This window comes from Ranitomeya imitator, chromosome 2 (genome assembly GCF_032444005.1).
Source record: "Ranitomeya imitator isolate aRanImi1 chromosome 2, aRanImi1.pri, whole genome shotgun sequence".
Classification (NCBI taxonomy): Eukaryota; Metazoa; Chordata; class Amphibia; order Anura; family Dendrobatidae; genus Ranitomeya; species Ranitomeya imitator.
Window position 1 is genome coordinate 506,746,214 of NC_091283.1, and position 15,317 is coordinate 506,761,530.

Genomic DNA, 15,317 nt, shown 5'->3' on the forward strand with positions numbered 1-15,317 from the left:
ACATTATGGTAAATAATGAAATTTAACACTATATGCTAATTTTTTGAGAAGGACCTGTATACCCTCTGACAAACCAAAGTAAAGCTGACTATTGGGTATGTGATGTCAGGCAATGAAACCTTTGATTACCGTATATACTCGAGTATAAGCCGAGATTTTCAGCCCAAATTTTAGGGCTGAAAGTGCCCCCCTCGGCTTATACTCGAGTCACGGTAGCGGTGGGGTCGGCAGGTGAGGGGCTGAGGGCGCTGGGGTATACTTACCTAGTCCCAGCGATCCTCGCGCTGTCCCTGCCGTCCCACGGGCTTCTGTGCTGCAGCTTCTTCCCCTCTTCAGCGGTCACGTGGGACCGCTCATTACAGAAATGAATAAGCGGCTCCACCTCCCATAGGGGCGGAGCCGCTTATTCATTTCTCTAATCAGCGGTGCCGGTGACCGCTGATAGAGAAAGAAGCTGCAGCGCCGAAGACAGGAGGGGACAGCGCGAGGATCGCCAGGACTAGGTGAGTATGTTATATTCACCTGTCCTCGTTCCAGCCGCCGGGCGCCGATCCATCTTCCCGGCCGGCGCCTCCATCTTCCCGGCGTCTGCGCTCTCTGACTGATCAGGCAGAGGGCGCGATGACGCATATATAGTGTGCGCGGCGCCCTCTGCCTGATCAGTCAGAGCAGAGACGCCGGGAAGATGGAGGCGCCGGAACGAGACGCTGGGAGCTGCAATCAAGGGAGGTGAGTATGTGTTTTTTTTTTTTTTATTGCAGCAGTAGCAGCGGCAGCACAGATTAATGTGGAGCATCTATGGGGCACAGTGAACGGTGCAGAGCACCGTATAAGGCACATCTATGGGGCACAATGAACGGTGCAGAGCACCGTATAAGGCACAGCTAGGGGGCACAGTGAACGGTGCAGAGCACCGTATAAGGCACAGCTAGGGGGCACAATGAACGGTGCAGAGCACCGTATAAGGCACAGCTAGGGGGCACAATGAACGGTGCAGAGCACCGTATAAGGCACAGCTAGGGGGCACAGTGAACGGTGCAGAGCACCGTATATGGCACAGCTAGGGGGCACAGTGAACGGTGCAGAGCACCATATATGGCACAGCTATGGGGCACAGTGAACGGTGCAGAGCACTGTATATGGCACAGCTAGGGGGCACAGTGAACGGTGCAGAGCACTATATGGGGCACAGCTATGGGGAAATATGAATGGTGTAGAGCACTATATGGCACAGCTATGGGGAAATAATGATCTATTTTTATTTTTGAAATTCACCGGTAAATGCTGCATTTCCACCCTAGGCTTATACTCGAGTCAATAAGTTTTCCCAGTTTTTTGTGGCAAAATTAGGGGGGTCGGCTTATACTCGGGTCGGCTTATACTCGAGTATATACGGTAATTCTCTTTCAAAATAGAGCAGTACATCTGTGAATTCAATGAAATGTAGCTCCCTGAAACCAGGATTACTCATGTATCCCCATATAAAGACATTGCCACCACCATGTTTCAATGTAGGCACCATGCATTTTTTTTTGTACTCCTGACCTCTGCAACATCCTACAGTTTTAAAGGGAATCTGTCACCTCATTTTGCCACTATAAACTGCAGCCATCGCCATTAGGGGCTTATCTACAGCATTCTATAATGCTGTAGATAAGCCCCCCGATGTAACCTGAAAGGTAAGAAAAGATGCCGGACCTGGACCCATGGGACCGGACCGCTCCCCCCCAGGTGAGTATAATACAACTTGTTTTCTTATCTTTCAGGTTACATAGGGCGCTTATCTACAGCATTACAGAATGCTGTAGGTAAGCCCCTAATGGCAGTGGCCACAGTTTATAACGGCAAAATGAGGTGACAGATTCCCTTTAAAACCATCAGTTCCAAAAATCATTTATCTTGGCCTCATCAGTCCAGTAGAGGGTCTAAAAAGTCTTATATTTTTCAGCATGGACAATGGCAAATTATAGGTGAGCTTTTTTTTACCTGTGGGCTTTAGGTCAAGCTTCCTTTGAGGACCATACCCATGCATGCCAATCCTCTGCAGTGTATACTATATTGTGTCACAGGGAACACTCAACCCAGTTTAACTTTCTACTTCTTTAGCAAACTGCAGTGAACTTGAATGTTGCTTTTCCTCAACCCTTCTCAATAGATGACGCTCCTGTTTGCATGTATCAGCTGACAAGTTCCCTTTTAACATGCTGCCCAATATGTAGGCAGCACATATCAGACACTGGCTGTATTAAGTCAGCCAGATATGTTTGACTGAGATGTGCAGCATTTCAGAGAAAAACATACTTTCTAAACCACCGGGGACCGAGACTGCAATGTATTCTCCTCGCCCGCAGACCTGGAGTGATATGTGTCTGCTATAAGCTCATGCAGGCAGAGCAATCCAGGTAAGCAGGTGGGGAGAAGCCGCAAGGGATTCACCTGTCTGACTAGTATACAGTGCAATCTCGGCTTTTAAAGTATGTTTTTCTCAAAGTCAAACATACCTGGCTGAGTTAATAATGCTAGTGACTGATACATGCTACCATGGATTGGTAAGTAAAGCTTTGCTGACCTTCTTATAGCCTTTACCTTTCTTTTGTAAATAATTTTCTCAGATCTTGTAACATTTCTCTTCCATGTGGTACCATTGCTGACAGCATGAAAATGGAGGGGGTTTATTTTGTTAAGTAATGCCCTTTTATATGGTTGAATTCTTTTTAATAAGAATGTTATAGTCTAAACTTTAGCTTTGTTCCTAACATTTTCATTGGGGTATTCTCATTTTCAACATGGTCTTGAATAAATTTGTTAGGAAAATTACTTTTTGGGGTGTGCAAAATAAGCCCATAGGTGACTTGGAGAACCTAATAAAAAAGATGGTGCTTTGTTATCTACCTGTATTCCATTGTCATGAGCAACACTTGTTGCATATGTAAATGATCAACTAACACAAAGTGATTTCAGGTACCATACCACTAAGCAAATTTAAGTATGCAAACCAATTTACTTTTGTTGAAAAGAGGTTTAATTAATATTATTGGCAGAAGATAGGAAGTCAGTGAATATTGAGTTAGAGAATGTTCAGTTGTAACTACACAGAAGATAAGGAGTGTGATGATGTATAATGTTACCCATCAGCATTCTGTTGCTCCATAGTGAGTTATCTGGATGTCCTTGCAAACCTCACACCGGATGCTGCTGTCTGAGCTATACAATCCTTGATCACAAACCACTGGCAAAAAAACACACAAAATTAACAAATTACAACCACAACGAACATGTGCCATCTTAATACAGAAGTACGTACCGTATAAACATTACATCTGTGAACAACGATATTATCGCGGACAATTAAAATGTCAAAACACAAGGATGGCCAGTAGTGATGAGCGAATTTACTCATTACTCGAGATTTCTCGAGCACGCTCGGGTGTCCTCCGAGTATTTGTAAGTACTCTGAGATTTAGTTTTCTGCGCCGCAGCTGAATGATTTACATCTGTTAGCCAGCATAAGTACATGTGGGGGTTGCCTGGTTGCTAGGGAATCCCCACATGTAATCAAGCTGGCTAAGAGATGTAAATCATTCAGCTGAGGTGATGAAAACTAAATCTCCGAGCACTAAAAAATACTCGGAGGACATCCGAGCGTGATCAGGAAATCTCGAGTAACGATTATATTCGCTCATCACTAATGGCCAGACATTCTTATCTAAGAGTGAGAAAGCCAATGATGGATATGGTGAGAAGACAGAGCCAAAATCATGCTAGCCATTAGGTCAGCATGCTGGGAAAATACCCAGAAAATGCCACGTGTAACAAGTGGATTAAGTGTATTATAAGTCACCATTACAGGTTTGGTGTCAGTACTACAGGACTTTATTATTAACTTTTAGTAACTGTGTGTCTCAAGCTGTACAGTGAAACTTCTGCATTATAAACGCCATTTCTGAGCTATATTTTCATGCAGTTATGTAACAGGCAGCTACATTAATTTCCTTTGGAACTTAGCTAAGGGTACGTGCACACCTCAAATATTTGCCTCAGATATTTCTGCACCAAAAATGTGCCTTTTGGCTGGAAAAAAGTTGCATAAAATAAACGTTTTGATGCATTTTTCCCATGCATTAGAATAAATAAAAAATGTTGCAAAATTGCTGAAAGAATTGACATTCTGCAGATTTGAAACTGTTTCAAATGAGCAAGGAAAAATAAGCAGTATGTACATGAGATTTCAGAAATCTCAATCACTTTGCTGGTACGGAACAATGCTGCTTTCACGGGGTTACCGCAACAGAGGGGAGCCAGAAGACCGTAGCATCTGAATGCTCCAACTCCTGAACTGAAAAGAAGCAGTTCACCTTCTTTTTAAATGGTGTTTATTTCTTTTGGAAGTACAGGGGTTAATCGACAATGTGAGGAGCTCTGGGAGTCTGAGCTCTCAGCTGAGCACGGTTAGCTACTCCTACACCTGGTATAATCTGGGTCCTGATTGAAACACATAGTCAGAGTAAAGGTACCTTCACACTAAACGACGCTGCAGCGATCCAGACAACGATCCGGATCGCTGCAGCGTCGCTGTTTGGTCGCTGGAGAGCTGTCACACAGACAGCTCTCCAGCGACCAACGATGACGGTAACCAGGGTAAACATCGGGTTACTAAGCGCAGGGCCGTGCTCAGTAACCCGATGTTTACCCTGGTTACCATCCTAAAAGTAAAAAAAACAAACGCTTCATACTTACCTTCCGCTGTCTGTCCCCGGCGCTCTGCTTCTCTGTACTGGCTGTGAGCACAGCGGCCGGAAAGCAGAGCGGTGACGTCACCGCTGTGCTTAACGGCTGACCGGCGCTCACAGTGAGTGCAGGAAAGCACAGCGCCGGAGGACAGACAGCGGAAGGTAAGCATGAAGCGTTTGTTTTTTTTACTTTTAGGATGGTAACCAGGGTAAACATCGGGTTACTAAGCGCGGCCCTGCGCTTAGTAACCTGATGTTTACCCTGGTTACCAGCGAAGACATCGCTGAATCGGTGTCACACACGCCGATTCAGCGATGTCAGCGGGAGAGCCAGCGACCAAATAAAGTTCTGGCCTTCTAGCCCCGACCAACGACATCACAGCAGGATTCTGATCGCTGCTGCGTGTCAAACTGAACGATATCGCTAGCCAGGACGCTGCAACGTCACGGATCGCTAGCGATATCGTTTAGTGTGAAGGTACCTTAACTTATGCTGCATGGCTTGCAGATGTGTTTGGTGGTTATATGAGGAGTTTGGAGGATTTATCTACAACTGTTGCTTGGGTGTGTAAGTGTGATAATTCCCTTTCCTCCTCTTACTTTGGTTTTTCCCCTTCCTTCACTCCCCGATGCATTCCTCTGTTATATGTGAGTAAATATTTGTATGCCTAGTATTTTCAGTTGCCCTTTCTCATATTGCCTTGTTCGACTGGTTGGTATACTGCGATGTATGATTGCTCCCCTCTTCCCTGGGAGGTAGAAGGGAACAGACGGAGAGCGGATACAGGAGATAAGGCAAGGCTGGTGATCCCGACATCTTCTCCTTCAGAAATAACCTGGGGAATAGGGCTAGCTAGGGTTCCCCCTAATGTTAGGGACAGGGTAGGCGACCCTGTGTGAGAAAATAAAAACACAAATGAAACTCAAGGTTTGGGCATATCTCGAGAGGAGTTCCTCCCTCTATCACCGTTGTCACACTCGCCTACATTTCTTGACTTTCAATTTGCTCATGGTTGGGGCTACACAGTGATTCTGGCAACTCAGTATGGCAATGATACATTGCAGTATAATGAGTGTGGATGTGGTAATGCGGTGACCCACAAGTTGTTGCCACATAAGCCTGTTGCATTTCTTGCAACCCGAGTCGTAGTTGCTACAGCTTGTGAATTTTAATGCGATAACATTCATTATCATTATGTGGAGCTCTAGCAGTATCATACTGTAACATACTTGTGTGGTTATCATATACACCCAGCCTAAAGGAAACAATTTATTGCAAACTTTTAGGCTATTACTAGTGAAGGGTCAGGTCATTCCTGCATATCACAGGTACATGAACATTATTAAAATCGGTCTGATTTTGTCCCTGCATAGTTGGACAAGTGTAATGCAAGTGTCATGCATATTTCATGCGAGTACAATCCGATTTTTCACACCTAGCATCCGATTTACATCCGAATTCAGTGCGATTGCTATCCAACTGAAATGAGATTTTAACATGAACTTTTACATAGAGAAATTCTCTGTCATTTTCACATCGCTTTCAAAGGAAATATTCTTTAAAACACATGTGTATATAAATATATATACACACATGGTATATACACTGCTCAAAAAAATAAAGGGAACACTAAAATCCCATATCCTAGATATCACTTAATGAAATATTCCGGCTGTAAATCTTTATTCATTACATAGTGGAATGTGTTGAGCACAATAAAACCTAAAAATGATCAACGTAAATCACAACTAATATCCCACGAAGGTCTGGAGTTGGAATGATGCTCAAAATCAAAGTGGAAAATGAAGTTACAGGCTGATCCAACTTCAGTTGAAATGCCTAAAGACAAGGAAATGATGCTCAGCAGTGTGTGTGGCCTCCACGAGCCTGTATGATTTCCCTACAATGCCTGGGCATGCTCCTAATGAGGCAGTGGATGTTATCCTGAGGGATCTCCACTCAGACCTGGAATAAAGCATCAGTCAACTCCTGGACAGTCTGTGGTGCAACGTGGCGTTGGTGGATTGAACGAGACATGATGTCCCAGATGTGCTCGATTGATTTCAGGGCTGGAGGACGGGAAGGCTAGTCCTTAGCATCAATGCCTTCATCATGCAGGAACTGCTGACACACTTTAGCCACGAGGCAGTGTCATGCATCAGAAGCAACCCAGGGCCTACTGCACCTGCATATGGTCTCACAAAGGGTCTGAGGATCTCATCTCGGTACCTAATGGCAGTCAGGCTACTTCTAGCGAGCACATGGAGGGCTGTGCGGCCCTCCAAAGAAATGCCATCCCACACCATTACTGACCCACTGCCAAACTGGTCATGCTGAATGATGTTGCAGGCCGCAGATCGCTCTCCACGGCGTCTTCAGACTCTGTCACATGTGCTCAGTGTGAACCTGCTTTCATCTGTAAAGAGCACAGGGCGCCAGTGGCAAATTTGCCAATCCTGGTTTTCTGTGGCAAATGCCAAGCATTTTGCACGGTGTTGGGCTGTGAGCACAACCCCCATCTGTGGACGTCGGGCACTCAGACCATCCTCATGGAGTCGGTTTCTAACCGTTTGTGCAGACACATGCACATTTGTGGCCTGCTGGAGGTCATTTTGCAGGGCTGTCTCCTGGTAGCACCTCCAGCCTCTGGATGCTACGCTGTCAGACACAGCGAACCTTCTTGCCACAGCTTGCATTGATGTGCCATCCTGGATGAGCTGCACTACCTGAGCCACTTGTGTGGGTTGTAGAGTCCGTCTCATGCTAACATGAGGGTGAAAGCACAACCAACATTCAAAAGTGACCAAAACATCAGCCAGAAAGCATTGGTACTGAGATATGGTCTGTGTTCCCCACCTGCAGAACCACTCCTTTATTGAGTGTGTCTTGATAATTGCCAATAATTTCCATCTGTTGTCTATTCCACTTGCACAACAGCATGTGAAATTGATTATCAAACAGTGTTGCTTCCTAAGTGGACAGTTTGATTTCACAGAAGTTTGATTTACTTGGAGTTATATTCTGTTGTTTCAGTGTTCCCCTTCTTTTTTAAACAGTGTATATATATATATATATATATATATATATATATATATATAGATATCTATCTATCTATCTATATATATATATATATATATACTAGATGGTGGCCCGATTCTAACGCATCTGGTATTCTAGAATATGTATGTATGCATATAGCAGCCACATAGTATATAGCACAGGCCGCGTAGTATATAGGAGTACTACGTGGCCTGTGGTATATACCATGTGGCTGCTATATACATACATACATATTGTAGAATACCCGATGCGTTAATACAGGCCACGCAGTAAATAACACAGCCCACGTAGTATATAACACAGCCCACACAGTATATAGCAGACACGCAGTATATAGCATAGTATAGTAACACTGGCCACGTAATATATAGCACAGCCCACATATTATCTAACAGTGGTCACGTAGTATATAGCACGCAGTATAGAACACAGTCACGTAGTATATAACACTGCCCACGTAGTATATAGCAGCCATGTAGTATATAACGCAGCCCACGCAGTATATAACACTGGCGAAGTTATAGCACAGCCCACGCAGTATAGAACACAGCGCACATAGTATCTAACACTGGCCATCTAGTATATAGCAGCCACGCAGTATCTAACACAGCCCACATAGTATTTAGCAGTGTGGGCACCATATCCCTATTAAAAAAATAATTAAAATAAAAAATAGTTATATACTCACCCGGCGGGATCCAGCGGACCTCTGTCAATGTGCGCGGTTGCTGCCATCTTGCGTTCCCAGGATGCATTGTGAAATTACCCAGATCACTTAGCGGTCTCGCGAGACCGCTAAGTCTTCTGGGTAATTTCGCAATGCATCTCTGGGTTCGGTAGCTGGCGGGAGCGCATCGTCAGACTACGGAAGGTGAGAATAGCAGGTTTTTTGTTTTTTTTTAATTATTTTTAACATTAGATCTTTTTACTATTGATGCTGCATAGGCAGCATCAATAGTAAAAACTTGGTCAAACAGGGTTAATAGCGGCGGTAGTGGAGTGAGTTACCCACGGCATAACGCGGTCCGTTACTGCTGGCATTAACCCTGTGTGAGTAGTGACTGGAGAGGAGTATGGAGCGGGCGCCGGGCACTGACTGCGGGAAGTATGGAGCAGACGCCGGGCACTGACTGCGGGGAGTATGGAGCGGGCACTGACTGCGGGCAGTAAAGAGCGGGTGCCGGGCACTGACTGCGGGGAGCATGGAGCGGGCACTGACTGCGGGGAGTATGGAGCAGGCACTGACTGCGGGGAGTATGGAGCAGGCGCCGGCCACTGACTGCAGGGGAGTAAGGAGGGACTAATCGGACTGTGGCCGTCGCTGATTGGCCGCGGCAGCCATGACAGGCAGCTGGCGAGAACAATCAGCGACTTTGATTCCATGACAGACAGAGGCCGCGACCAATAATGAATATCCGTGACAGAAGGACAGACAGGCAGAAAGACGGAAGTGACCCTTAGGCAATTATATAGTAGATATATACAGTGGGGCAAAAAAGTATTTAGTCAGTCAGCAATAGTGCAAGTTCCACCACTTAAAAAGATGAGAGGCGTCTGTAATTTACATCATAGGTAGACCTCAACTATGGGAGACAAACTGAGAAAAAAAAATCCAGAAAATCACATTGTCTGTTTTTTTATCATTTTTTTTGCATATTATGGTGGAAAATAAGTATTTGGTCAGAAACAAACAATCAAGATTTCTGGCTCTCACAGACCTGTAACTTCTTCTTTAAGAGTCTCCTCTTTCCTCCACTCATTACCTGTAGTAATGGCCCCTGTTTAAACTTGTTATCAGTATAAAAAGACACCTGTGCACACCCTCAAACAGTCTGACTCCAAACTCCACTATGGTGAAGACCAAAGAGCTGTCAAAGGACACCAGAAACAAAATTGTAGCCCTGCACCAGGCTGGGAAGACTGAATCTGCAATAGCCAACCAGCTTGGAGTGAAGAAATCAACAGTGGGAGCAATAATTAGAAAATGGAAGACATACAAGACCACTGATAATCTCCCTCGATCTGGGGCTCCACGCAAAATCCCACCCCGTGGGGTCAGAATGATCACAAGAACGGTGAGCAAAAATCCCAGAACCATGCGGGGGGACCTAGTGAATGAACGGCAGAGAGCTGGGACCAATGTAACAAGGCCTACCATAAGTAACACACTACGCCACCATGGACTCAGATCCTGCAGTGCCAGACGTGTCCAACTGCTTAAGCCAGTACATGTCCGGGCCCGTCTGAAGTTTGCTAGAGAGCATTTGGATGATCCAGAGGAGTTTTGGGAGAATGTCCTATGGTCTGATGAAACCAAACTGGAACTGTTTGGTAGAAACACAACTTGTCGTGTTTGGAGGAAAAAGAATACTGAGTTGCATCCATCAAACACCATACCTACTGTAAAGCATGGTGGTGGAAACATCATGCTTTGGGGCTGTTTCTCTGCAAAGGGGCCAGGACGACTGATCCGGGTACATGAAAGAATGAATGGGGCCATGTATCGTGAGATTTTGAGTGCAAACCTCCTTCCATCAGCAAGGGCATTGAAGATGAAACGTGGCTGGGTCTTTCAACATGACAATGATCCAAAGCACACCGCCAGGGCAACGAAGGAGTGGCTTCGTAAGAAGCATTTCAAGGTCCTGGAGTGGCCTAGCCAGTCTCCAGATCTCAACCCTATAGAAAACCTTTGGAGGGAGTTGAAAGTCCGTGTTGTAAAGCGAAAAGCCAAAAACATCACTGCTCTAGAGGAGATCTGCATGGAGGAATGGGCCAACATACCAACAACAGTGTGTGGCAACCTTGTGAAGACTTACAGAAAACGTTTGACCTCTGTCATTGCCAACAAAGGATATATTACAAAGTATTGAGATGAAATTTTGTTTCTGACCAAATACTTATTTTCCACCATAATATGCAAATAAAATGTTAAAAAAACAGACAATGTGATTTTCTGGATTTTTTTTTCTCAGTTTGTCTCCCATAGTTGAGGTCTACCTATGATGTAAATTACAGACGCCTCTCATCTTTTTAAGTGGTGGAACTTGCACTATTGCTGACTGACTAAATACTTTTTTGCCCCACTGTATATATATATATATATATATATATATATATATATATATATATATATATATATATATAGTACATGGAATAAAAGGCTACAGGATAGAATAAATGGATTACATACAGTAAATACAACAAAATGGCATGGGCTCCCGCATAATTTTCTTAACCAGCAGAGGGAAAGCCGATGGCTGGGGGCAGATGTTTATAACCTGGTTAGGGGGTAATATGCATGGAGCTTCCCAGACTATTATTAACAGCTCACAGCTGTATTCTTGGCTACGGTTGAGCGAAACGGGTCGGCCATTTTCAGAAGTCGCCGACTTTTGGCAAAGTCGGGTTTCATGAAACCCGACCCGACCCCTATGTGGGGTCGGCCATGAAGTCCGCGATCTTCTGAATCTGGTATCGGAATTCCGATCCCGAGTTCCGATATGTTTGCAATATCGGAATCCATATTTAAGTGTAAAATAAAGAATTAAAATAAAAAATATTGCTATACTCACCCTCGGACGTGCCCTGGTACTAACCGGGAACCTTCCTTCCTTCGAATCAGCGCTTGCAGGACCTTGCGGTGACATCGCGGCTTGTGATTGGTCGCGCGACCAATCACAAGCCGCTACGTCACCGCAAGGTCCTGCAAGCGCTGATTCTTAGGAAGGAAGGCTGCCGGAAAGAAGCAGGGCGCGTCCGAGGGTGAGTATATACCTAATAGGATGCTTCTTTCCGGCAGGCTTCCTTCCTAAGAATCAGCGCTTGCAGGACCTTGCGGTGACGTCGCGGCTTGTGATTGGTCGCGCGAGCGGTCACATGGGCGGTCGCGCGACCAATCACAAGCCGTGACATCACCGCAAGGTCCTGCAAGCGCTGATTCGAAGGAAGGAAGGTTCCCGGTTAGTACCAGGGCGCGTCCGAGGGTGAGTATAGCAATATTTTTTATTTGAATTCTTTATTTTACACTTAAATATGGATCGCAGGGCCTGAAGGAGAGTTTCCTCTCCTTCAGACCCTGGGAACCATTGGAAACCCAATGCACTGCATTGTGTTTCGAGTTTCAGCCGACCTCGACCCCGACTTTTTTATAGGATCGGCCGATTTCACTCGACCCGACTTTTGAAAAAGTCGGGTTTCGTGAAACCCGACCCGATCCTATAAAAGTAAAAGTCGCTCAACCCTATTTTTGGCCTTTACTGGATATTAAAATGGGGGACCCCCCAAAAAATGAAGTAGGGTCCACCTATCTAATATATAATTGCCTAAAATACTACTTCCTGCAATTTGTGCCAACTTCCGTGGCTTTGTCCGGAGCTAATGTCCGGAGCTAATGTCCGGAGATTAATTGCCTAGAATACTACTTCCTGCAATTTCTGCCAACTTCCGTGGCTTTGTCCAGAGCTAATGTCCGGAGCTAATGTCCGGAGCTAATGTGCGGAGATAATGTCCGGAGCTAATGTCCGGAGATAAGTGACGTCAACAGTGTCCAGTGTCTGATTGGTTGCGAGCGACCAATCAGAAACGTGCCGTACTGTGACACACTCCGCCCGCCATTTTGGTGTGATTTTTGAATTTTTACCTCACAGCAAGTTTCTACTGCGTGGAGGCGGGCCCAGTGACGTTGCTCTTCAAGCTCCTGCCGAATTTCGTCAAAAAAATGATAATACCATTTACCAAAACTATATATATTTAGTTGTGAAGTGGTTCAGTGACATTTTCACACCAATTTTGAACTTTTGTTTGGTGTTTTCTCCATATACTGCCTATTATTTTTGTTCTTTCTTACTATTATTTATTAATTGTATTATTCTTACATTTGAATAAATAAAGTATATATGGATTCTAGACTCCCGATTCTTTAGAATCGGGCTGCCATCGAGTAATTAATAACCAGCAAATGCTATGTAGAGAGCTGTGGGCTGATATTAATAGCCTAGAAAGGGGCCATGGATACTCGCTTCCCCCAGGCTAAAAACATCAGCTCTCAGCCACCCCAGAAAAGGCGCTTCTGTAAGATGTGCCAATTCTGGCCCTCAGCCTTACTCTTCCCACTTGCCCTGTAGAAGTGGTAAGTGGGGTAGTAGTTGGGGGGATTGATGTCACCTTTGCATTTTCAGATGACATCAAGCCCAGAGGTTAGTAATAAGATGTCCCCATTACTAACCCCATAGTCATACTGTACAAAAAAACACACACCGCGACCCAGTCCGAGTGTGCTCCATTAATAACCACCCTTTGTTTCCGTGACCGGCACGCGACCAATCAGAAGCCGCGACGTCATTCGCAGGTCCTGAAGGCGCTCATTTTAAACAAAGAAGCCGGCCGGTTACCAGCGTGATGTCCAGGGGCCGCCGGAGAGGTGAGCATATCAATATTTTTTATTTTAATTCTTTATTTTACACATCCCTATTGATCCGATACCGATACCCGATATCACAAAAGTATCGGATCTCGGTATCGGAATTCCGATACCGCAAGTATCGGCCGATACCCGATACTTGCGGTATCAGAACGCTCAACACTAGTAAATACTGATGAAAAAAAGTCATTTAGCATATTGGCTTTTTCCTCATCCTCCATTTCACCCAGACTATTTTTAATTGGGCCAACACTATCATTTTTTAGTTTCTTACTATTTACGTAGTTAAAGAATATTTTGGGATTATTTTTACTTTCTCTGGCAATGAGTCTCTGTTTCAATCTTAGCTGCCTTTATTTGCTTTTTACAGAATTTATTTAATTTTCTGTATTTATTTAATACCTCATCACTACCTACTTCCTTTAATTCTCTAAATGCTTTCTTTTTGTCACTAATTGCGCCCCTTACAGCTCTATTTAGCCATATTGGTTTCCTCCTATTTCTAGCAAGTTTATTACCATACGGTATATACTGTGCACAGGTCCTATCCAGGATGCTAATAAACGTCTCCCGTTTTCTTTGTGTATTTTTATGTTTCTGGATATCGTCCTAGTTCATTGCACTAAGATCATCTCTCATCCGTTGGAAATTTGCCCTCCTGAAGTTTAGTGTCCTTGTAACCCCTCTACTACACATCTTATTAAAGGATACATTAAAACTTATTATTTTGTGATCACTATTCCCCAAGTGACCCCCAACCCTTATATTTGATATGCGGTCTGACCTAATGGTTAATATTAGGTCTAGCAGTGCCCCCCTTCTTGTTGGGTCCTGAACCAATTGTGAAAGGTAATTGTCTCTCATAGTTGTCAAAAACCGATTACCTTTGCTGGAACTGCAGATTTCCATTCCCCAATCTATTTCAGGGTAGTTGAAGTCCCCCATAATAATGACTTCTCCTTGAGTCGCAGATTCATCTATTTTGCTTTATGAGGATGTTCTCCGTTGCTTCCATTAGTTTTTGGAGACTTATAACAAACACCTATCAGTAATGTATTATTTTTTCCCCGTCCCCTTATCTCCACTTACAGGGACTCTACATTTTCATTAGATTCACCTATATTATCAAGCAGGATGGGTTTTAAGGATGATTTTACATACAGACGCACACCTCCCCCTCGCTTATCCGTTCGGTCATTTCTGAAGAGACTATAACCCTGCAAGTTAACAGGCCAGTCATGTCTCTCATACAGCCACGTTTCAGATATCCCCACCATGTCATAATTATGCTCCAACACCATTAATTCTAATTCGTCCATTTTGTTGGCAAGGCTTGTGGCATTAGTATACATACATTTTATGTATCTCTCTGCACCTCTATTCTTTCTTAAATTATTAATTGCTCTAACCCCACCCCAAGCCACCGCCACCCCCAATTTCCTTATTTGTGCCCAGGTCTCTATCTTCCCCTCCTATAAATTGAATACCCTCCCCTCCGTTCCCTAATTTAAACACTCCTCCAACCTTCTAGCCATTTTCTCCCCCTGCACAGCTGCCATTCCCCATTGAGTAGCAGCCCGTCCCTAGCGTAGAACCTGTAGCCAACTGAGAAGTCGGCCCAGTTCTGCAGGAACCCAAACCCTTCCTTCCTACACCAATTGTTGAGCCACTTATTAACCTCCCTAATCTCCTGTTGCCTCTCTGGCATGGCACGTGTACAGGCAGTATTTCGGAAAATACCACGTTGGAGGTCCTTGCTTTCAGCTTGCAGCCTAATTCCCTGAAATTGTTTTTAAGGACCTTCCACCTACCTCTAACTTTGTCATTTGTGCCAATGTGCACAATGATCGCTGGGTCCTCACCAGCCCCTCCCAGTAATCTGTCCACCCGATCAGCAATGTGTCGGACTCGAGCGCCAGGTAGGCAGCACACCGTTCAACGATCCCTGTCTTTGTGACAGATTGCCCTATCTGTTCCCCTAATAATTGAGTCCCCCACTACCAGCACCTGTCTGGCCTGCCCTGCTCTCCTATTTCCCTCCTTACTGGAGCAGTCACTCCTCCTGCTTTCAGAGGACATGCCTGGCTGCAGCAGTGCTACCCCT

The 15,317-nt window shown here is 44.7% G+C and overlaps 1 protein-coding gene across 1 annotated transcript in view; it reads right to left on the minus strand.

The window, feature by feature from the left end:
* Positions 1 to 2,999: 2,999 nt before the first annotated feature.
* ZPBP2 (zona pellucida binding protein 2) overlaps positions 3,000 to 15,317 on the minus strand; it is a 148,153-nt gene continuing 135,835 nt past the window's right edge. The window contains exon 5 of the mRNA XM_069754896.1: positions 3,000 to 3,229. Coding sequence (XP_069610997.1) covers positions 3,158 to 3,229 — 72 coding nt within the window. The 3' untranslated portion in view covers positions 3,000 to 3,157. The remainder of the gene's footprint in view (positions 3,230 to 15,317) is intronic.